The 25,853-nt window shown below is 35.3% G+C and overlaps 1 protein-coding gene across 1 annotated transcript; it reads right to left on the reverse strand.

Moving 5' to 3' along the window:
* Positions 1-282: 282 nt before the first annotated feature.
* LOC125175553 (OX-2 membrane glycoprotein-like) lies at positions 283-24,127 on the reverse strand. The gene is made up of 6 exons (XM_047876218.1): positions 24,055-24,127; positions 15,930-16,268; positions 14,928-15,227; positions 8,097-8,199; positions 6,997-7,080; positions 283-420 (listed from the first exon to the last, which is right to left on the reverse strand). Exons 1-6 carry the CDS (start codon positions 24,119-24,121, stop codon positions 396-398), a joined length of 918 nt encoding a protein of 305 aa, XP_047732174.1. The 5' UTR covers positions 24,122-24,127; the 3' UTR covers positions 283-395.
* Positions 24,128-25,853: the final 1,726 nt, after the last annotated feature.

Below are 25,853 nucleotides of genomic sequence, written 5' to 3' on the forward strand. Positions count from 1 at the left end.
ACCAATAGACACTAAAAAACAAATGTACATGGGGTGCTTGGGTGGCTCAGTTGGTTAAGCATCTGACTTCAGCTCAGGTCACGGTCTTCCGCCTCATGGGTTCAAGCCTCGCATCTGGCTCTGTGCTGACAGCTCAGAGCCTGGAGCCTGCTTCAGATTTTGTGTCTCCCTCCCTCTGCCCTTCCCCCACTCTATCTCTAAAAAATAAATAAACACTAAAAAAAATAAAAAACAATTGTACATTTATTTTTTATCCAGAATCAAATTATATATTCAAGCAATCAATGTATCTAGTATCAAATTATATATTCAAGCAACCAATTCTGTAATGATCTCTTCTTTCATGATGTGATTATTTTTTTCCACTTGAGTTAATGATGAGGAGTCTTCTTATTTTAACACATTCCAGAGTTCTTGGCTCTTAGGGGGAGAGAGAGAGAGAGAGAGAGAGAGAGAGAGAGAGAGAATCAATGAACTGTTCATCTTCTGAAGCCTTTATGTTTTCCTAGGACCACCCTTTGACAAGGTGCTGGGAAAAAGCTTTTACTTAAGCATCCATGTGGCTCCAAATCTGAGGACTGTAAATAATAACATAATGACTGGATTTTTCCAGACAAACAGAAAGATATATAGAAAGGATAAATAATTCATAAAAATTGATGAATTGCCCCCATAAAGCAAATTCCCCCAACTTGTATCCCTATATAAAATAATTGAATAATTCAAACCTACATGGAAGGAGGAAAGGAGATCATGGGAGGTAGGTGAGAATTATGGCAAGTTGTATATGTTTAAGAAATTGACATTATAAAATAAATACAAGTATTGTCCTTAGTAAGTTAGGAAAGAACATCAGAAGACTAAGCATGAAATATAACTCAAAGTAACAAAAGAATATTTAACCCAGTGACAGTATGGGAGAAAAAAAGACTATCACTACAGTAAAATATAAATTTAAAAATAAAATGGAGGGGCGCCTGGGTGGCTCAGTCGGTTAAGTGGCCAACTTTGGCTCAGGTCATGATCTCGCAGTCCGTGAGTTCGAGCCCGGCGTCGGGCTCTGTGCTAACAGCTCAGAGCCCGGAGCCTGTTTCGGATTCTGTGTCTCCCTCTCTCTGACCCTCCCCCGTTCATGCTCTGCCTCTCTCTGTCTCAAAAATAAATAAACATTAAAAAAAAATTTTTTTTTTAAATAATAAAATAAAATAAAATGGAAAAAATGTCCTATTATATATATCAGTAACTGCAACATATACAAGTAGGTTAAAAACACAAAAGATAGAAACTTAGGACACAGAAGAGTGAATGAGGGGAAAAAAATCCCTGCCATTATGAAGCATAACTATTGCTTTAAAAGTTCTTTGGAAAAGAAGAAATGTGCTTACATAAAATTAACATTTTGCAAAAAAAGGGAAATATGACATTTAAAATTCTTGGACAGGGGTGCCTGGGTGACTCAGTGTCACTTGAGCATCTGACTCTTGATTTCAGCTTAGGTCATGATCCCAAGGTCATGGATTGAGTTCTGTGTTGGGCTCTGCTCTGACAGTGGAGCCTGCTGATAAAACTAAAGACAAAAATCAATTAGAAGGAACAAAATTGAATGAACAAAAAAGGGGCTTTTGTCTAGAAATTAATTGAACAAATCTGTGGCAAAAATTGCTAAGAAAATTAAAAATAAAAAGAAACAATATAGAATGAAAAATGAGAACTAGCATTGATATAACAAATAGAAAAAAATAAGACAATATTATGAACATTCATATCAATTCGAAAACACAAAATGGACAAAATTCTGAAAGTGCCAAATTGGTCACAAAAATTTAATAACTGACACTTTAACAATATTAAGGCTTCCAGTACATGAATTTGGGATATTGTCCCATTTGTCTAATTTTGTTAATATTTTTTAAATTAATTTATTTTTAGTAATCTCTACACCCAACGTGGGTCTCGAACTCATGATGAGATCAAGAGTCACATGGTCTTCTGAGTGAGCCAGCCAGACACCCCTCATTAATGTTTTATAGTTATCAGTATACAAGTCTTTTACCTCCTTTGTTAGTTTTATTCCTAAGTATTTTATTTCTTTTGGTGTTACTGTAAATGGAATTGCTTTCCCTAATTTCCTTTTTAGACAGTTCATTGTTAGTGTAGAAACACAACTGATTTTTGTATGTTGGCTTTTCAAATTGTAACTTTCCTGAATTCATTTATTTATTCTAAGTTTTTTACGGCGTCTGTGGGATTTTGTATATATAAGATCATGGCATCTGCAAACAAGGACAGTTTTACCTCTTCCTTACTGATTTCTAAGCTTTTTGTTTTTTTCTTCCTGATTAATTCCTCTGGCTAAGACTTCCAGTACTATGTTAGGTACAAGTGTTAAGAGTGTGCACTCATGCTTTGTTCCTGATCATAGAGGTCAAGCTTTCAGTGTTTCATTGTTGAGGGTGTTGTTAGCTATGGTTTTTTCAAATATGACATTTATTATGTTGAGATACTTTCCTTCTATTCCTACTTTGTTCAAAATTTTCATCGTGAAAGTATCTTGAAGTTTTTCAAATGCTTTTTCTACATGTATTGAGATGATCATGTGACTTTTATCCTTATTGCGTTCATATGGTGTATCACATTAATTAATTTGCAGATGTTGAATTATCCTTGCATCCCAGAGATAAATCCCACTTGGTCATGGTGTGTGTGCCTTTTAATATGCTGCTGGATTCAGTTTGCTAGTATTTTGTTAAAGATTTTTGCATCTATATTTGTAGGAATATTGGCTGGGAGTTTTGTTTTTGTTTTTGTTTTCTTGTGATGTCTTTGGCTTTGGTATCAAGGTACCCTTGGCTTCAACAAATGAGTTGGGAAGTGTTCCCTCCCCTTCAATTGTTTAAAGGAGTTTGAGAAGCATTGACATTAACTCTTGTTTAAAAATTTTTTTTAATATTGTCTTTATTTTTGAGAGAGAGAGAGACAGAGCACGAGCAGGGGAGGGGCCAAGAGAGAGAGGGAGACACAGAATCTGAAACAGGCTGCAGGCTCTGAGGAGTTAGCACAGAGCCTGAAGCGGGAACAGTGAGATCATGACCTGAGTCGAAGTCGGATGCATAACTGACTGAGCCACCCAGGCGCCCCAACTCTTGTTTAAGTGTTGGTTGAATTCACTAGTGAAGCCAAACAGTCCTGGCCTTTTCTCTGTTGAAAGTTTTTGATTTCTGATTTACTCTCCGTACTAGATATAGGTCTGTTCACACTTTTCTACTTCTTCAAGATTTCATCATGGTGGTTATTGTGTTTCTAGGAATGTATCCATTTCTCAATTTCAGTCACATCATCTGGCCTAATGAGTTGCTAAAATGAGTTTTCATTTTATTTAGGGCATGCTTCCAGGTGTGTTTTTAAATTAATCAGTGCTAGTGATAAAAGACAACCTGACCTCTGGAAAAAAAATAGTTTCAAACCATGTGACTGATAAGAGGTTAATCTCCAAAGCACATAAAGAACTGCAACTCAATAGCAAAAAAACCCCAATAACCCAGCTGAAAAAAAAATAGACTAAGGATTTGAAATCTGCACAGATATTTCTCAAAGAAGATATAAATGGCCAACAGGCATGTGAAGAAGTGCTCGATGTTGTTAATTGTCAGGGAAATGCAAATCAGTACCTCAGTGAGATATTATTTGACACATGCCAGGATGGCTGTTATCAAGATAATGAGACAAGAAAGTGGGGAAAATGGCAGCATAGAAGGATTTTGAGTTCACCTCCTCCCATGAGCTCACCAAGGCAACAAGTACATGTAATACAGCTCTCTCTGAAAAAAAACTTGGGCCTGGTGAACGGATTTTTCACAGCTGAAGACATAAATAGAAGTCCCAGTGAGAAGGGTAGGAAGGGCAGGGATGCAGCCAGGAACCAAACCTCCAACATGGTGACCTACAGGCAGAAGGGATATCACAGGTGCGGAGGTCCTCCCTGAGGAGCAAGGGGACCAAGACCCACATCAGGCACCACTGGCTCTGGGAACTTGAACAGGAAAGGGAACATAAAGCCCCACAACATCTGGCCTTGAAAGTCATCAGGGCTTAACTCCAGGAGCTTTTGAAAACCAGAGGGGCTTAATTTGGGGAGAGCCAGCGAGCCATAAGAAATTGAGACTCTCAAAGGGCCAGCACAGTATATCACTCCGTCTGAGACCCAGCACAGAAGCAGCCTCTTGGAAAGCACCTGGGTTATCGATGAGGGAGATTTACTGACCAAATTTAGGATATTTGTGAATTAATATTGTTAACATGTCATCTTCCACCTGTCAGAATGGCTAGTATCAAAAAATAAAACGAGTGTCAGAGAGGATATGGAGAAAAGAGAAACCATGTGCACTGTTGGTAGGAATGTAAACTGATGCAGCCACTGTGGAAAACAGTATGGAGGTTCCTCAAAAAATTAAAAATTAGAAATACTGTATGATTAAGTAATTCCACTTCTGGGTATTTACCCAAAGAAAATGGAAACACTAATTCAAAAAGATATATGCACCCCTGTGTTTATTGCTCACTATTTACAATAACCAAGATATGGAATCAACTTAAGTATCCATCACTAAATGAATGGATAAAGAAGATGTGAGATATATATATTTTTCAGCCACAGGAAAGAATGAAATCTTGCCATTCACAACAACATGAATAGACCTAGAGGGTATTATGCCACGTGAAATAAGTCAGACAGAGAAAGACAAATACCATATGATTGCCGTTATATGTGGAATCTAAAAACCAAAACAAATCAACAAACCAACAAACCAATGAACCAACAAAAAGCAGAAAGACTCATAAATACTGAGAACAAACTAATGGTTACCGGAGGGGAAGAAGGTGGGGAAATGGACAAAATAGATGAAGGGAATTACGAAGTACAAACTTCCAGTTATAAAATAATTAAGTCACAGGGATGAAAAGTACAGCATAGGGAATAGGGTAAATAATATGGTAATAACTTTGTATCATGCCGGATAGTAACTACATTTATTGTGGTGAGCATATGTAACATATATAATTATCAAATCACTATGTTGTACACTTGAAACTAATATATATTGTATGTTAACTTACTTCAATTAAAACAACTTGCTAATAACTAGAAAGAAACAAAAAAAAAACAAAACTAATAAAACAAGAAACAAAAGACAGCATAGGTTGATGAGGACGTGTAGAAATTGAAACCCTTGCTTGCTATTGGTGGAGTTGCAAAATGGTACAGCCAATGTGGAAAACAGTATGGAGATTTCTTTAAAAATTAAAAATAGGGGCACTTGAGTGGCTCAGTCGGTTAAGCAACCAACTCTTGATTTCAGCTCAGGTCATGATCTCATGGTTGTAAGATCGAGCCCCATGTTGGGCTCCACACCCAGAGAGGGAAAAAGATTTTTTCTCTCTCCCCCTCTTCCTCAACCCCTCCCCACCTCTCAAAAAATAAAAATAAAAGTACATATGATGCAATCCCACTTTTGGGTATTTATGGAAAAGAAGTGAAATCAGAATCTCAAAGAGATATTAGTACTTCCATGTTCCTTGTGGCACTGTGCACAACAGCCAAGATGCAGAAACAACCTAAATGTTGATCAACAGATGAATGGATAAAGAAAATATGGTACACACAAACAACAGAATACTACTCAACTTAAAAAAAAGGAAATTCTGTGGATAAAGAAGATGTGATATATATACACGATGGAGTATTACTCGGCAATCAAAAAGAATGAAATCTTGCCATTTGCAACTACATGGATGGAACTGGAGGGTATTATGCTAAGTGAAATTAGTCAGTCAGAGAAAGACAAAAATCACACGACTTCACTCATATGAGGACTTTAAGAAACAAAACAGATGAACATAAGGGAAGGGAAACAAAAATAATATAAAAACAGGGAGGGACAAAACAGAAGAGACACATAAATATGGAGAACAAACTGAGGGTTACTGGAGGGGTTGTGGGAGGGGGGATGAGCTAAATGGGTAAGGGACACTAAGGAATCTACTCCTTAAATCATTGTTGCACTATATGCTAACTAATTTGGATGTAAATTAAAAAAAATAAAATTAAAAAAATAAAATTAAATAAAAAGAAGGAAATTCTGGGTGCCTGGGTGGCTCAGGTCACGATCTCATAGTTTGTGAGTTTGAACTCTGATAACAGTGCAGAGTCTTGCTTCAGATCCTCTGTCTCCCTCTCTCTCTGCCCCTCCCCAGCTTGTGTGTGTGCATGCTCTTTCTCTTAAAATAAATAAACATTTAAAAAAATAAGTAGATAAATAAAAATCTAAACATAAAATAGAAAAATATGAAGCCAATAAATATGATCATATTTTTGTGAATTTAGGTGGATAATGACTTCTTAAATAATTCCCCAAACTCAAACTGTTAGGTGAAAATTGATGAATTTAACAACATTAAAGCATTAAATATTTCTGTTCTTTTAATGATGTAACTGAGATACAGTGGTGCCAAATAGGGAGAAGTAATCAATGTCTAGTATGCAAAGAATCTAAAATATAAAGAATTTCTGCAAATATAGACAAACAACCAGGAATTACATGAAGATGTAGACAAGAACCTCACAGAAGGGGAAACCTGAATGTCTAACAAATACATGAAGACATTCTCATACTTACTAATAATCAGAAAACACACACACACACACACACACACACACACACACAATCACACAAATCAAAGAAACCATTCAATTGGTGTTGATTGGAGGGATCCTGAATCAGGAGATGAATAGGAACATTCAAAGTCATTAACATTAATACAATTTCACTTGAACCCACTAGTTCATGCAACTGGATTATATAAACAAATCTTTGTTTCCATTTATTTTTTAAATGATAATTGTTGCTACCAAATGGATGATTTAATATGGAAGGTTAAGTCTTAAATGTGAAGTATACACAGTGACAGCAAAAATAACACACCTGCCAATTTAATTACCTGTGAGCAGGAAAACATCGGGTTACTAAGGACTCCCCCTCAGGATGTCTCAGCTGGGGTGTGGTTTCAGGCACATTCTCTGACCTACAGGTATGATGACATTGATATATTCATTAGAAGAATACAGTCCAAACACTCCCCCTAATGGCAGTATATTGTGAGAGTACACTATGAATTAAAAAAAAAAAAAAAAAAAAAGGAAGATTCAGATCTCTTTAGAGATTGATCAAAATATCTTTTCAATGCTGAGTTCAGCATAAATATACTCCATTAACAGAACTTGCAGGTTATTTCCACTCTATTGTAGTGGAGTCATAACTTAGGATCTGTCCCGTTAAAGAGCATACCTTCTACTCTCCCAAATTTGTACCTCTGATCCTTATCTGCTCTGTAAATTCCAGATTCATATATAGAGATAATTGACATTCTCTTGGTTGTCAAATAAACATGTGAAAACAAATATGTTCAAAATAGAACTCTTGATCCTCCCTCCAAATTTGTTCTTCCTCTAATAATTCCCCATTTGTAAAGGCTTCTTCACTCCATGGCAAAACATTCAGAATCATCAAGATAATTTCCCCCTTTTACCCTTTATCCACATCTTCTCCAGCAGCAAATCTTGTCATCCTAAACCTATCCCTAATTCCCTCAACTCCCAAGGCTACACCCTAGTCCAGACTACTGTTGATTCCCATTTTGACTATGGCAATCACCTCTTTTAAAAACCTCCTTTCGTTCATTCTTGAATCCTAAAAACTGTTCACATTCAGCCTTTTTCACCACTCAGTGGATCCCCTCCCACCAGTCACCTGAAGTCCATATGCTCTGTCCTGTCAAAATCTGTCCTCAAGAAAGAATCTTAAACTCAATTTACCACGGCATAAATTACTAACAGCCTACCTTTGTAACAATCCCAAGTAGGGTATCATTTTAATAAGAATAAACCCTTGACTGCAAGAATTATTAAATATAGGGAAAAGAGTTTTCCATCATCATTCTTTCCATGATGAGTTTTTCCATGAAAAAAAATTTTTTTTAGATTTAAAACTAGACCTATTTTACCCACCTTCCCTATCATAGACAGGGAGTATATAACTTACTTTTTCTTTCTCTGAACAAGATGGAAAATGATAAATACAATACATAGAAAAATTATGAATGAACCAAATGCATACAACAAAATATAAGGAGAACCAGAAGTACCTGAAAGACACAAGCAGAAACATATTCTTTGTGACTATATGTCATTTCTATACACGGTACTTTAAATCTTCAATGCTCTTTTGATTTACCATTGCTTTGTTGATAATCAAATTGATACTTTAATATTATTTACCATATTCAATTTTGTAAAAGAATATACTAACGCATTTTCAAATTGAAGACAGATAATATTTAATACCATTTTACCACACTCAAGAATAAGAAAAAAAGATATAACCACCAAAAGAACAATCACAAGAAAATGTTTAAGAAAAACATAATGTAGTCACAATGAAATATTATTCAATTATTAAAATGTATCTGCAAAAGCCCCAGAAAATAAATTTATAATGATAATTAGTACTTAAGATTAATGTGTTAAGCAATGTGATAAGCATCTTATAAGGATTATTTACATTAACCAGGGGAGTACATTATTAGATACAGATGGCAAAATAGAGGCTCTGAGATGTTAAGAAAATTGGCCAAAAATACATAGTGATTAAGTGGCAAAATTGGGAAGCAAGTTCAGTATTGTCTGATTCCAGAGTCTGCAATCTTCTGAAAAAGAATATTGTAAAACTTTGAGTATCAACACTTTTTAAAAATTTTCTTCCAAGATTTTATTTAAATTCAAGTTAGCTAACATATAGTATAGTATTGGTTTCAGGAATAGAATTTGGTGATTCATCACTTATATATAGCACCCAGTGCTCATCACAAGTGCCCTCCTTAATGCCCATCAGCCATTTAGCTCATCACCCCACTAACTGCCCCTCTAGGAACCTTCAGCTTGCTCTCTTTTTAACACTCTCTTGTGGTTTGCCACCCTCTCTGTTTTTATCTTATTTTATTTTTCCTTTCCTTCCCCTATGTTAATCTGTTTTGTTTCTTAAATACCACATACGTGTGAAATCATATGGTATTTGTCTTTCTCTGATCGACTTTTTTCATTTAGCATAACACACTCTAGTTCCATCCGCATTGATACAGATGGCAAGATTTCATTCTTTTTGATGGCTGAGTAATATTCCTTTGTGTTTATATTTATCACATCTTCTTTATCCATTCATCTGTTGATGGATACTTGGACTCTTTCCATAATTTGGCTATTGTTGATAGCGCTGCTGTAAACAATGGGGCATGTGCCCCTTCAAATCAGCATTTTGGTTTCCTTTGGCTAAAGACCTAGCAGTGCAATTGCTGGTTCACAGGGTAGATCTATTTTTAATTTTCTGAGGAACTTCCCCACTGTTTTCCAGAGTAGCTGCACCAGTTTGCAGTCCTACCAACAGTGTAAGAGGGTTTCCCTTTCTCTGCATCTTTGCCAACATCTGTTGATTCCTGAGTTGTTAATGTTAGCCATTCTGACAGGTGTGAGGTGGTATCTCATTGTGGTTTTGATTTGTATTTACCTGATGATGAGTGATGTTGAGCATTTTTTTATGTGTCTGTTAGGCATTTGTATCCCTTCTTTGGAGAAACGTCTGTTCATGCAAGTCTTCTGACCATTTCTTAACTGGATTAGCTGTTTTTTGAGTGTTGAGTTGGATAAGTTCTTTTTTTTAAGTTTTTTTAAATGCATTTTTAGAGAAAAAGAGCACAAGTAGGGGAGGGGCAGATAGAGAGGGAATGAGAGAATCCAGTCTCACAAACCATGAGACCATGACCTGAGCCAAAATCAAGAGTCTGATACCTAACCAACTGAGCCACCCAGGCGCCCTATCAACACTCTTTATAGTAACTATTTTGGCCATAGTATTCCTAAATTGTATTACAAATCCACTTCTTCTTTTTTTTTTTTTAACGTTTATTTATTTTTGAGACAGAGAGAAACAGAGCATGAATGGGGGAGGGTCAGAGAGAGAGGGAGACACAGAATCCGAAAAAAGCTCCAGGCTCTGAGCGTTCAGCACAGAGCCGGACACAGGGCTCAAACTCATGGACCGCGAGATCATGACCTGAGCCGAAGTCGGATGCTTAACTGACTGAGCCACCCAGGCGCCCCTTACAAATCCACTTCTATCTGTGAATAGATATGTATATTCTATCTTCTGAATATAATTACATTTTTCATTACAACTTAAATTTAACCGAAGATCATCATGATTATCAATGCTAGTTCTTAGATATAATATAAAAATGAACCAATACACTTTGTGGATGGACCTTGTGAGGAAATTGTGCTTACAGTAAATGGCATGAATTATTGTGCATTTTGCATTCTTAGGTCTGCTTGTGGTAGAGTTTTTGAGTCCTTTTTTTGAGAAATTTTTGTTAGCGATTACTTCTTCGTTGATACTGTTAGGAAAATCCATGTGAGAAACTGTGCTATTTATTTTTGACTGTTCAGATGTCACTTGGTCTCAGGTTCTAGTTTTAACTATATTCTTTTTCAATGAGATACTACATAGCTCATTCAAACTGGGCAAAGAAGGCTGAATGGGCATAAAATGTGAATACAGCCCTGAAATTGGCACTAAAATGTGAACACAGCACTAAAGTCAGCAATAATAAAGCATGGGGGAAAAAAGGCTTTCTATGAGATTTCAGTAAAACCAGAAATTTATAGGGGGCACCTGGGTGGCTTAGTCAGTTGCAGGTCCGACTCTTGATTTCGGCTCAGGTCATGATCCCAGGATCGTGGGATCGAGCCCCCACATCATGCTCAGTGCAGAGCTTGCTTGAGATTCTCTCCCTCTTTCCCTCTGCCCCTCTCCTGCTGACATGCTTTCTCTCTCTCAAAAAAAAAAAAAAAATCAGGAATTTATATCCCTACTATTTGTTGCAAAGCTAAGCAAGGAAGAATTATCTTCTGAATTGACAAGTTACTTCTTTACAGACATTTGCATTTTAGTGAGAAGTGAAATTAACCATAATAATCCAGCCAATAGATTGATGAGAGATATATACATATGCTATTCAATGGGCATGTTCCAATCTCATGATTTAAGGAATTTTTACAGAAAGAGGACCTGATTAACTTCAGTTTCAAGAAACACATGTAACAAAAATATTTACCTCTACCCTTCCTAAGACTCCATTAAAATTATAGTAACAAAAATAAACTGATTCAGCGAAAAACAGCAGACAGAAGAATGATCTTCATTGGCAAGAGATTTAAACAAATTTACAACAGATGTGAAGTGGACAGAGGAATGGCCTCTGAAGGTGCAGGGTGAGAGAAGCTGCAGGCTCATGTATGCACAGAACAGACTACACCTGCAGAGAGAGCCCCACAGAAACTGGACAGCATTAGAACTCAGATGACAAAAGAAGGAGGGATTAATCACAGAATGAAACTTACACTCAAAAGCACCCATTTCCATATCCGAAAGTTCAGTTCTGGACAGCCAGGTGCTCTTACCCTTCAGGAAGAAGAAGAAGAAGAAGAAGAAGAAGAAGAAGAAGAAGCAGCAGCAGGAGGAGGAGGAGGAGGAGGACAAGGGTAAGAGGAAGAAGGAATAGTTAAGTAATTCATTGAATATAGTGAATATATACTAGGAATACTTAGGGTAGGGGGTCAGACACCTTGAGTATAGGCCCCTCCATTCTGGCTTTTAGAGTCTTCTGCTGCCTCCTTTCTACAAACAAAAGTCTGTCTCTTTACAAGATGTAAAAAAACACACAAAAAATCTGTAAAGCTGCAGTCAGGGCTCATCAGAGTTTGAATAAAACCTGTAATCAAAGTGAGAAAGATTGAGTAAAGGAAGCATAAATAAAATTAAAATGGTGGTAGTGTCCCAAGGGTGGGCAGTGGAGGAGATAATTAAAGAAACAGAAGATAATTACAATATTTGACAAGATATTACTTTCTTAAAGCAGGAAGAGAAGGGTATGAAAAAATTAAATCAACTTTAATTTATAAAATTAATCTTAAATTATAAAAGCAATTCAAAATTATAAGCCTGATTGTCAAAAAAAGAAAAACTTGAATGAAAAAGTTTAAAGATTTTTTTTTAAGTCTCCCAGATACTATGAAGGGAAGAAAAGACATATTTTTTAAAAGATGAAAATAAGATTCAATGTAAATGTTTTCATGCCCAATTAATTGAGGTTTATAAAAAGAGAATAAATTATGTGAACAGGTGGAAATTTTTCAAAGAAAGGAGAGAATATTCAGAGTTTAAAGATTTGAGTCTCCAAATTGAATGAACTCACCAAATGCCAATTACATTAAAGAACAATAAATAAAATACTCTAAAAATAGTAGTAGAAAGTTTCAGAGCTCTAAGGATAATGAGAAGGTTACCGTTACCAAAGAGAAGATATGGTGATATTTACTATTACAATTTTCTGATTGACATTTGACTTTTCATCAATCACAATGGACGATCAAAGACAATGGAGGACTACTTTGCAAATTCTGAGGGCAAAAGGGTTGTTAAACTAAAGTTGTGTAACAAGCAAACTATCAATCACATGAAACAGCATTGTAAGACCATAGGAAAGACCCTGTGGCCTGTTAGCATGACTATCAGAATCCCTAGGGAAATTTCCCACTGTTCTAATTCCACAGCACTGAGGTGACTTTGCTTTAACCAGGTTGTGTTAACCTGGGGGAGTGAGGCATGAAAATGATGGAAGGATAATTTATGTTGGCCTGAGTGTGTTATGTTTTGTAGTAGTTTCATTTTGTGCTGGTTATTACCTTGTACTTTATTTAGGTTAGTCCACAGATTGTTTAATTCAAATATTAATGAGACATCCTAGGTTCAAATGAGGTTATGTTTAGCCCATCTGGACTATGTAGTAGGCTACTTATTCCAACAGTCCAGTAGCTGGTTATGTACCCCAAATTGTTAAACTTCCAAAAAATGTGATGTGTCCTTCACTCATTCAAACTTTATGAACCAATATCATTGATGGCGAGTGATGCTTTTTGTTCTTGAATGAATGTGACAAATTATGGAGAAATTTTATCCTCTCCACTTCCTGAGTTTACATTTTTTCCAAAAGTGATGAAGGACATTAACTAAACACTCAAGAACCTTAGGAAAACACAAGCAAGACAAATACAAAGGATGTGACACCAAAGCACTAATAATAAAACTGACATAAAACAAATACAAGGAGAAAATCTTAAAAGCCGCCAGGATGAAAGGGAGATACATTTCAAAGGACCAGCAATAAAATTGATATATATCTTTTCAACAAAAGTAATGAAAGTCTGACGCCAATAAAATACCATTGTCAGGGGCGCCTGGGTGGCGCAGTCGGTTAAGCGTCCGACTTCAGCCAGGTCACGATCTCGCGGTCCGTGAGTTCGAGCCCCGCGTCAGGTTCTGGGCTGATGGCTCAGAGCCTGGAGCCTGTTTCCGATTCTGTGTCTCCCTCTCTCTCTGCCCCTCCCCCGTTCATGCTCTGTCTCTCTTTGTCCCAAAAATAAATAAAAAACGTTGAAAAAAAAAATTAAAAAAAAAATACCATTGTCAAGGTGATGAAAAATACAAAATAACTATCAAACTGGAATCAGAAATCCTGTAAAAATGTTCTTCAAAAGTTAAAACATTTTATGACCAAAAATATTAAAATAATTGGCCATCTATAATTTTTCACTATGAAAAAAACAAAAAAGAATTCTTTAGGCAGAAGGAAAAGTGTGAACATGGACAAAGAAATAAAAAACAATGGAAAGGATAAATATAAAGAATATTATTATAAATAACAGGAACAAAAACAATAACATATTTTGGCATTTAAACATATATAAAGAATTAAAATGTACAAAATATGCGCCCGAAACTAATATAGCATTGTTTGTCAACTATACTCAAATAAATAAATAAATAAATAAATAAAATGTACAAACCAATAGCACAAGGAGTGGGCATTCATATAAGCCCATTGCATTATCTGAAAAGTAGTAAAAATAGTAAATTATATTAGACTTTAATAAGTCAAGAGATGTATGTTGCAGTCTCCAAGACAACCCTTAAAGAAGGGTGCAGGAATGTATAGTTAACAAACTAATAGAAGAGGTAAATGAAACAAAAATAAATAATCCAAAAGAATTCAGGGAGAGAAAGGATTATAAAACAGGTCAGAAAATAGAAAACAAATAATAAGGCGGTAAATGAAAACCTAAATATATCAGATTTACACTTAATGTATAGAGACAAAATGGTTTCATGTTGAAAGATTATGCAAGCGAAATATAAAAACAATTATTTAAATTTTGTAGGCAATTATATTATATAAATGCAGAACATAAATATATTGAAATTATTATTTAAAGTTTTAAGAAAAATCATACCTTGTTTAACTACGGCTTTGAAACAGAGGGTACAATTGACAGAGCTTGGGTGGAAGACAGGCAAGGAGAAATGGGCAGCTGAGAGAGACTTTCTATGGTGGATGAAACAAAAAATAGGTTTTACCATGCTGCTGACGGCTGCAGAGGTAAGCAGTAAGAGAACTATATTGGGAAGAAAGGAACCATATTGGGAGGAGGAATGGTTGAAGGAGGTATGAGAAAACCTAGTCTTCACTGCCTGTGGCAGAAATTCAGTGGAAAGCAGTTAAGGGAGATCAATGAAAACTTTGCCCTTTAAGAACAGTTACCATTGGAGACAGAACTGGGGTAGAGAATAGTTGCATTGCCTGATTCTTTTAACCATGCAGGAGTACCACGAAGACTTAACATTTCTAAAAATAGATGAGTACACAAACACTTCTGGTATGAATTTTTAAAACATTTCCCCTTGTTGATTATTATTTCTACTTACATTCTTGTTTGACTGACAGAGGAACAATCTTCTCTTCATTCCTTAGAGGATGATCCATGTGCACAATCAGGTGTTGGAGACTTAGGGATCTCACAGTCTCCAAGGAGACGTTGTACATTTTCGTGATAGTCACTGTGCCATTTGGGTTCTGAGCAAGGTATTCCTCTGGTGGATTAATCAAGACTTTTGATGGGAAAAGAGATATTTGGGGAACAGGTTTTCCCACAGCTGAGTAAATAAAACTAAGAAAATCTTCAGAGTCAAAGTTGGACTGGAGCTCAGTTTTTATTTCAGATACAGCTGAGACAAAAAAGGAGACACAAAATTAAATATAAAAATATGTCACACCAGATTTCTGAAGTGTTAAAGATGGACTTCCCCAAATTTGTATATGACAGTGAAATGTTGTAAACATGTCCCTCTCAGATACCTCTCCTCACATTTTGCAAAACTTCACAATTTCGTCTCTTATACCCACTATTCCAGTTTAAGAGGAACAGTTGGTATCTTCACTTTCATTCAACCTTAAAATTACATTCTATAAATCTCCAACACTTTAAAGTTATAGCAAAATAATGGGGGGACACTATATCACTATCACTATTCCTTCGACATTTTGTTAATTTGTTAGTAAATTTTTATTCTCTAAGTCTTCTTTCCTCTTTTTTTTTTTCTCTCTACTCTCTCTTTTTCTTTTCCTCTCTTTCCCAGTGAAAATTCTGATGTCATTTATGACTTTTATCTACTGGATTAAAATCAATGCAGTGTAAAATTTAGATGAGAGGTCAGAAGACCTAAATGTTATGCCTGGTCAGGAACCATGTGGAAATCAGAAAGTCATGTAGCCATCATTGGCTTCCACTTTTTTTCTTCTGTAAAACAAAAGACGGGTTCTGGATGGCCTCTATAATAGTCTTTCCTTCTCTAATAGTCTTTCTCTGGACCTTAAACTTCAAAGCTCACATCCCCTTGATTTTGACTCTACATAAAACATTTACATACCTATAATGTTAAGGCAAATTTGTCCACTATGGCTGCCTTGCGGGAACACATTAAATAGACATTTGTAGCAGGCTTCATCTTCAAATGTTACTTCACGGATAGTTATGAATGAGGAATTGGGTTCGATGACCTCACAGTGCAGCCGATCTCTGTATGGTGGAAGAATCTTTTCTCCATATATATTGCTATATGTGCCAATATTTTGTCGTGAAGAACCTTGGATCTTCTGCCAGGTAATTTGCACAACATCTGCTGGAGTTGTCAAATTGCAGAAAATCGTCACATTTTCTCCAAATACAGCTGTCTCATTATTTTTGTATTTTATTCTATGTGGAGAATCTGAAAATAAAGCCCAGTATAAATTAAGAGAAATGTACTTTCATACTATCTTGGATACTATCCCTATCATAGCATTCCCTTATCTCTCTGTTTTATAATGATCTTTTTATTTGTGTCTTTCCCCACTAGAAAATGAGCTTTCTTATCTTCTTCACCATTGATAGGTAGTTTCTAAAAGTGTTTCTGACATATACTACCTATTGACAAATATTTATTGACGGCAAAACTTGAAACATAAATTACCAACACAAGTAATGGTAATTTTGATGAATCTCTGGAGGTTGAGGGTGAACTAGCTTGAGGGTGACAAACTCCTCAAGGCTCCAGTATTAAGGAGGACCTAAAATTCATAGTTTCCACCAGCATGAACCTAGCCAGTTTCTCGCAGTGAAGAGCCAGGAAAACTCACCTCATATCTTTGGCAAAGGAAGGAGAAAGTAATCATGTTGAAATAAGCCCAGTGCATTTTCCATAAAAATTTCCCCTTCTCCAGGGGAAAAGACTTTATCAGAACTTATCTCACATGGGTGGAAGGACAATGACCCAGATCTGGTTCCCTTTAGCTTTCCTATCTTATCTAAGGTGGGGAAGGCAGGGGGAAAAGGTACAAAAACTTGTGAAGTCACAGCCAAGGGTCATAGGCCTACCAAGAGTGAAATTTAAACATAAGATTTTAAAATACTTACTTCCTTAAGTTTTCCCCACCACAGCAGTAGGGTTCCAATATAATGACAGTGGATTACAGTTGAAATGGTTGTAACGCTCAGACTTCAATCATCAATAGGAGAGACAAAAACAAAGAAACTACAAGAATTTGAAACCCTTGATACCTTAACCTATAGTAAACAGTAAATACAACCCAACTCCCTGTCAGAGTAACATAAAACCCAAGTTAAAGCTCTATTTACCTTAGTTCTTATCTGACATGTCATGTCTGGATTAAAAAAAAAAAAAAAAAAAAAGTTGTAAGGCATGCTAAAAGCCCAGAATAAAAGTAGTCAGAAAAGACAAAGCAAGTATCCAAGCCAGACTCAAATACAGTACAGATTTTGTAATTATCAGACAGAGAATTAAAGTCAACTATGATTAATATAGTAAAGACTCATGGAAAAGTTTGACACGTGCAAAAACATATGGATAATGTAAGAATAGATACGGAAATGCTAAAAAGAATAAAGAGAAAATGCCAAAGACATTACAAGAAAATAAAACTACAGACCAATATCTCTTATAAACATATATGCAAAAATTCTAAACAAGTTGAATCTAAAAAAGTATTAAAAAAATAAACTCCATGATCAAGTGAGATTTATCCCATGTATACAAAGCTGGTTCAACACTTGAAAATCAACTAATGTAATTTATTACCTCAACAGACTAAAATAGAAAAGTCACAAGGTCCTATCAACAGATTTAGAAAAAGTATTTGATAAAATCCATCACCAATTCATTAATAAAACCTCACAGTAAACTAGGAATAGAGGGTAACTTCCTTCACCTGAGAAAGAACATCTTCAAAAAAAAAAAAAAAAAAAAAGAACATCTACAAAAACCCTACAGCTAGTATCACACTTTAATAGTGTAAAACTCAAAGCTTTCCCCTTAAGATCAGGTACAAGGCAGGGATGCCCCCTCTCACCACTCGTTTCCAACACATACTGAAAGCTCTTCCTAATGCAATAAGGCAAGAAAAATAAATAAAAGGTATGCAGATTGGGAAGGAATACATAAAACTGTTTTTGTTCATAAATGACATGATCATCTATGTAGAGAAGCAAAAAGAATCAACAAAGAAACTCCTGGAACTAATAAGCAATTATAGCAAAGTTGTAGGATCACACAATTAATATACAAAAGTCAATTGCTTTCCTGTATATCAACAATGAGCAAGTGGAACTTGAAATTAAAAACATAATACCATTTACATAAGCAGCTCCCAAATGAAATACTTAGCTATAAATCTAACAAAATAAGTACAAGATCTATATGAGGGAAATTATAAAACTCCGATGAGCAAATCAGGGAAGAACTAAATAAATGAGAAATATTCCATGTTCGTGAATAGGCAGACTCAATATTGTCAAGATATCAGTTCGTCCCAACCTGATCTGTAGATTCAATGCAATCCCAATTAAAATCTTAACAAGTTATTTACAGACATTGACAAACTGATTCTAAAGTTTATAAAGAGAAGTAGAAGACCCAGAATAGCCAACATAATATGGAAGGACAACAAAGTTTGAGGGCTAACACTATTCAACCTAAAAACTTACTATAACTAGAGTAATCAATACTCTGTGGAATTGGCAAAAAAAAAAAAAATAGATCAATGGAACAGAATAGAGAGTCCAGATATGGACTCACACACAGAGTCAACTGATCTTTGGCAAAGGTGCAAAGAAATTCAACAGAGAAAGGATAGCCCTTTTCTTATTTTATTTTTTTATTACTTTTTTAATTAAACATTTTTAATGTTTATTTTTGAAAGAGAGCTTGTGCAAGTGGGGGAGGGGCAGAGAGAGAGAGGGAGACACAAAATCTGAAGCAGGCTCCAGGCTCTGAGCTGTCAGCACAGAGCCTGACACAGGACTCAAACTCATGAACCTCGAGATCATGACCTGAGCTGAAGTCGGACACTCAACCTACTGAGCCACCCAGGTACCCCAAGGATGGCCTTTTTGACAAATGATGCTGCTGGGACAGTTGGGTGTCTGATTAGTTTCCTAGGGCTGCCATAACAAAGTACCACAAACTTCATGACTTGAAACAATAGAAATTTATTTTTCACAGATCTAGAGATCTGAAGTCCTAAATCAAGGTGTTTGGGATTCAGGGTTCACCCTAACCCAACGTGATTTCTTCCTGAAATCACCTTAATTGTATCTGCAAAGACCTTATTTCCAAATAAGATCATATTCTATGTTCCAGATAGACAAGAATGGGGGTGGGAGCACTATTCAACCCACTACAACAGGCATATGCTAAAAAAAATGAAGATAGACACCTAACTAACAAAAATTAACTCAATATGGATTATAGACCTAAATGAAAAATACAAAACTATAAAACTTGGAAGAAAACACAGGAGAAAATCTAGGTGACCCTGTGTTTGGTGATAAGTTATTAGAGATAATACCAGAAGTATGATTCATGAATGAAAAAAAAATTGATGTTATACTTTATTATAATTAAAGACCTTTGCTTTGTGAAAGACAAAGTAAAGACAATATGACAACAAGCCACAGACTGCAAGAAAGTATTTGTAAAACACATACTTTGTCATAGTTCACTCAGGCTGTTAAAATTAAATACTACAGATTGGGTAGTTTATAAACAACAGAAATTTGTTTCTCACAGTTCTGGAGGTTGGAAATCCAAGATCAAGGGGGCAGCATGGTTGAGAAAGGGCTCTCTTCTGGGTCATAGAATTCTTGTTGTGTCCTCACATGGTGGAAGGAACTAGGAAATTCTGTGGATTTTTATAATCTAATCCCATTTATGAGGGCTCCACACTCATGAGCTAATCACTTCCCAAAGGCCCCACCTACTCATACCATAACCGTTGAGTGTTAAAATTTTAACATATGAATTTTGAGGGGTCATAAAGATTCAGGCCATAGCAGACTTGTATCCAAATATACAAAAAAAAAAAAATATATGAAAACAAACAATACAATGTAAAAATAGGCAAAAAATCCAAATGGACACCTCACCAAAAAAAGATATATAATTGGCAAATAAGCACATGAAAGGATGCACAAAATCTCTTGTTGTTAGAAAATTGCCAATTAAAATAATAATGAGCTTCCACGACACACCTATGAGAATGGCTAATATTTAAAATATGTATATACAATACTAAACGTCGGTGAGGGTATGGAGCAGCAGGAATTCTCATTCATTGTTGATTGGAATGCAAAATGATAGAGCCACTTTGAAAGCGAGTTGGCAGTTTCTTAACAAACCTACACATATTCTTACCATGGGATCCAGCGCTTGTGCTCTTAGGTATTCACCCAGCTTATTTGAAAACTTATATCTACATAAAAATCTACAGGTAAATGTTTAGAGCAGCATATTCATCATCACCAAAAACTGAAAGCACCAATATGACTTCAATAGGTAAATGAGTAAACTGTAGTATCTATACAACAGAATATGATCCAGCGATAAAAAGAAACGAACTATCAAATCATGCATACACATACAAATCATGGATAAATATGGAATACATATTGCTAAGTGAAAGAATCCAAACTAGGAAGGCTACACACTGTGTGATTCCAAGTATATACCATTTTGGAAAAGGTAAAACCATAGAGACAGTAGAAATATCAGTGGTGTCCAGGGGTTCAGGAGTAGCCAGGAGAGTTGAACAGGTGAGACACAGGGGATTTTTAGGGCAATGAAACTATTCTGTATGATACTGTAATGGTTGCTAAGTGACCTTACACATTTATCAAAATGTATAGAGATTTATAGCACATAAAGTGAATCTTCAAGTACACAATTTAAGAAATTATTGGGGCACCTGGGTAGCTCGCTCTGTTGGTTAATCATCCAACCCTTGATATTGGCTCAGGTCAATATCTCATGGTTTGTGAGATCAAGCCCCTTGGGCTCTGCGCTGACAGGACAGTGCAGAGCCTGCTTGGGATTCTCTCTCTGCCCCTCTCTTACTTGCACATGCGCTCTCTCTCAAAATAAATAAACATTTAAGAAAAAAAATTATTTAGGAGACAGAGGTTGCCAAGGAGTGCAGTCTGAAACCTGAAAATCTAACTGTATTACAAATGTATCCTATGTAGACATAAGAGTTCATAGTATGTACACTTGATATGACATAATTAAAATAGCATTTTACCTCTGTGGCCTTCCTCCCCTAAACCTGTAAGGCACTCTAGTCATGAGAAAAATATCAGACAAATTCTGATAGAGGGTAATTCTACAACATACTTGACCAGTCCCCTCAAAACAGTCAATGTCATAAAAAATATGGAAATTCTGAGTTAACGGTCAGTTAAGAGAAGCTTAAGGAGACAACACAAAGAAATGTAATGGGATAACCGGGGTGGGATCCTTAAAAAAAAAAAAAAAAAAAAAAGTTAAAAATCAAGAAATGCAAATAAACTGTGGACTTTAGTTATGAAAAATACATAAAATGTAATTTGTTAATTAAAACAAATGTACCATACTGACATAAGATATTAATAGTAGGGAAAGCTGGGTAAGGGATATATGGGAACATTGTACTATTTTCTCAGTTTTTCTGTAAGCCTAAAACTGTTCTAAAAAATAAAGTCTTTTTAAGGAATCAATTATATTTCTATATATCTTCAATAAGTAAATGGAAAAAAATTAAAAATTACCATATAAAATAGCTTACCAAGTAAAAAAGAAAGAAATATATAGTAATAAAAACCTATTGGATGATATATAAGGCCTCTTTACTGAAATCTGCAAAATAATATCTAAAAAAAATAAAGAAGACTTAAATAAATGGAAAGATACATCATACTGTAAATAAGGAAAAAAACATAATGACGTTAATTCTTTTCAAGCTAATTTTTAGACTCAATGCAAATCTAATAAAATTTAAAGCAGTTTTTAAAAAAGATTTTTTAATGTTTAGTTATTTTTGAGAAAGAGAGAGAGAGAGAGACAAGTGTGAGCAGGGGAGGGACAGAGAGAGGGAGACATAGAATCTGAAACAGGCTCCAGGCTCAGAGCTGTCAGCAAAGGCTCTGAGCACGTGGGGCTTGAACCCAAAAACTGCGAGATATGTCCTGAGCTGAAGTTGGACACTTAACTGACTGAGCCACCCAGATGCCCCCAAGCAGTTTGTTTTTTTTTTTAATTCTGCATTTGACAAGCTGAGTCTAAAAAAGCCAAGGGCATAAACAAGACCTACTATCTGAATGTAAAGCTAAAGTAATACAATGTTACTTTTATTCAAGGATAAGGAAATGGATGAAACACAATGAAGTAGAGTCAGAAACAGTCCCACACATATATGTGCGGATATATATCACAAATGGAACAGACAGTGCATAGACTTGGGAAAAAGATTATCTTCCCAATAAATGATGATGTGTAAATTAGATATCCATATAGAAAAATTATATATTGGCTCTCATCTAAGACTAAAGACAGAAATCTATTTCAAATGCATTGACTCCCATCTAAAAGTAGAAACAAAAATCCATTTCAAATGCATTAAAAATGTAAATGTGAAAATAAAACATTGCTTTACAAATAAAGTATTATAGGACATCTACTTGGCTGGAGTAGCCGATTTCTTAAGTAGGGCATACATCAACCGTTATATGATGCTTTATTCCTTTTTTAGAAATATGAAATTATAAAAAATTAGAAGTGAGTGATTGATCTATTTTAATATTAATTAACTGCAGTCTATCAAAAGATACATATTCAGCAGTAAAAAGGCAACCCATAAAGAGAAGATACTTGCTATATGTATATATATATGAGTAAGGATTTGTATTCTACAGAGCTATGAGACAAAGACAGGCAACTCTATAGAAAATGGAGCAAAATATATGACTATGCACGTCATAAAAGAGAATGTTTAAGTGGCCAATAGACAAGACGCTCAACTTCTTTAGTCATCAAAGAAATGCAAATTAAAACCTGGACTATACATGACCAGAATGACTAGCTTGAAAGACAGACAATACCAAGTTTAGTGAAAATATGTAAAAAACCCAATTCATACTTTGATGGGAGTGGAAACTGGAAAACCTTTTGGTTTCATGGTCGATGGTACTGTAACATCGTTGTATGGACAAATAGTAGCTACACTTGTGGTGAGCACAGCATAATATCTAGACTGATCACATCACCATGTTGTACTCCTGAAATTAATGTAGCATTGTGTATCAACTATATTTTAATTAAAAAAAATGTGGAACATAGGCATATCCTGTGATCAGAAAATCTACTCCTAGGTATATATCTAATAGAAATGCCTACTTATATTCTTCAAAACACACGTACATAAATGTTCATAGAGGCATGATTTGTAAAAGTCAAAACAGAAATTACCCAAATGCAAATCAACAGTAGAATTGATAAATAAGTTATGGTGTTTACACAATGGGATTTAATAAACTGCAATGAGATTTAATAAATTACATCTACTCTCAACAATACGGATAAAACTCACCAATGTATTGTTGAGCCAAAGAAATTAAACAGAAATGAATAAATGCTAAATGATTATGTTTCTATATATATAATATAGATAACATATATATTTATAACATATATATTAACATACATAATCAATATATATAATCAATATATGTAGTATATATCAACAACAGATAAAATGAATCTATGGTGTAAGAAATTTGGATAGTGGCATTTGTAGGAAAGAAAGGAAGGGGGCATGAATAAAGCTTTGGGATGCTGTTAATGTTCTGTTCTTGATCTTTGCTAGATATGTTGGTCTAATCATTAAAAAAATTAATCAAACTGCATACTTATGTTTATACACATTCCTGTATGTCTGCCTTACTTAAATGCAAAGGTTAAAAAAAAACCTCATGTACCTTACTCCACTTACCTCAGACTATATCTGGTTTTCGTTCACTTCTCTTGGCTTTTATATTCAAATTATAAACAAATTTTTTTGCAAATATTTTTCAAAAATTCATTGGTCTGCAACTATACTCAGCATTGGAGAATATTTAAATACATAGAACATGTTTGTTTTATAAAGAGTATTTCATTTGTGAACAAGAGAGCTGTAATGATGTCTTACCTGTGCTAATTTCAAGAAGTAAGTTTTTAGAGCAATCATTTACTTTGTCGAGCCTCAGTTTTTTCATCTGAAAAATGAGCTTAAGATACCTGATTTACAGCGTATTGTGAGTATCCGAAAAGAATATGTAAATATAACGACAGTTCTAAACCACCAAGATATTTCAGGTATCATGGGTGATGTAGTCCCCGTCCCCAAAGACCCCCTAACAGGTTTCCCTCACTATCTGAAACTAGTGTGTTCCTATAAAACCTTTCATAAACCGAAATGGCTTAAAGTGAAGAGTGGTTCCCTGCTTTCTGAAAGTCGCAGTTCCACCATTTTGCTTTTATGAAGAACCTACATTAGCACAGGAGGGCTTTTTTGTAAAAGCAAAGTCCTCTTCAAATTTTTTTTTTTAGCTAGCGACAACAGGTACTAATGCAGATCCTTCAGAAAAGCAAAGTGATGTGATATGAACCTTCAGAAAGCAGGGGACACCTATAATACCTAATGAAAGTCTAAAGGCAACAAATAAGCTATCACTATTACTGTAGCAATTTCTCTAATTGTGCTTGCCACATCTCTTTATCATTATTTGCCCACAGGCTGTCTGCCCTACTGGATTTTGAGTTATCTGATTTCAGAACCAGTGTTCTCCATTTTGTAGTTTAGATGATTAAGTTAAGAAGTAACATGGAACATACTGGTTTCCTCTTCTGTCACATTATTTTGATCTCAGCATATGTCACTCCTCATTCAACTTTTGATTGGATTATCTAATTGAATTCAAATGATACTTCTTGAGGAAAAAAACTCCCTAACTGGAAGTAATCATGATTTATTTTCTCAACAGAATTCCTACAGAACATTAGTTATTGCCCTTATCATGAACCCAAGAGATTTAAGATGGAATTGAGTTAAATATCTTTAACCAAATAATTTTAATGACTAGAAAATATTAGTACCTGAATATTTAGTAAATCCCTAACATCTCAGGAGTACTTCAGTTTGTAATGATAAGCAAACCCATGAAGGAAACAATGAACAAATTTGACAATATAAAAATGATAAACCTTTTAGTGACCAAGGAGAGCCTCAAAACAAGTCAAATTCAGACTTAAAAGGCAAATGGACTGCAGGAAATACTGCATAACTAGCTAACTAACTAACTGACGGACTAACTAACTAACTTATAGAGAGCCCATTTGCTTCCATAAGGTTTTTGGCCTCTAATCTGAACTACTCGGGCTTACTTCAGAAGCAAGTCTTCCTTAATACCTTTCTTTTATTCTCTGCTTACTAAGTCACTGTTTCAATATGCTCATCTTAAAACTGCTAGTTGCCAACCACCTGGATAGCTACATGGTTAACACGCAGACCCAAACATAATGCTCTGCTCCCCTAACTTTATAAAAGTGAAAAGACTCCATCCTGGTATTTATTTACCATTCATTTCCAGCCACAAAACAATTGCGAGAAAAGGTGAAGAGTTACCTGATCCTTGTGCCCAGATGGAAAGCAAGAGGGGCTGGAGAATGAGGTAGAGTGGAAAGCCCATGAAATTTGATGATAAAACCATCACTAACATGTGGAGTGTTTTATTCTCTAACAACTTTCACGTGAAAATGGCAATATCTTCTGATATATCCGCCAAAATCTGTTACTCATTAACCACTTGCTCAGAAAGTCCGTTAAGACTTTCCTAATCTTGTGGCATTTTCGACTTCCTTCTCTGCCTAGGCTCCAAATCTGTTAGAATCTCAGGTCTATATAATTTTTGTCACCGTATGTGCCTGCTATTCTGCAGCTGTCGCAGG

The sequence above is a fragment of the Prionailurus viverrinus genome, chromosome C2, assembly GCF_022837055.1.
Source record: "Prionailurus viverrinus isolate Anna chromosome C2, UM_Priviv_1.0, whole genome shotgun sequence".
NCBI classification, from domain to species: Eukaryota; Metazoa; Chordata; class Mammalia; order Carnivora; family Felidae; genus Prionailurus; species Prionailurus viverrinus.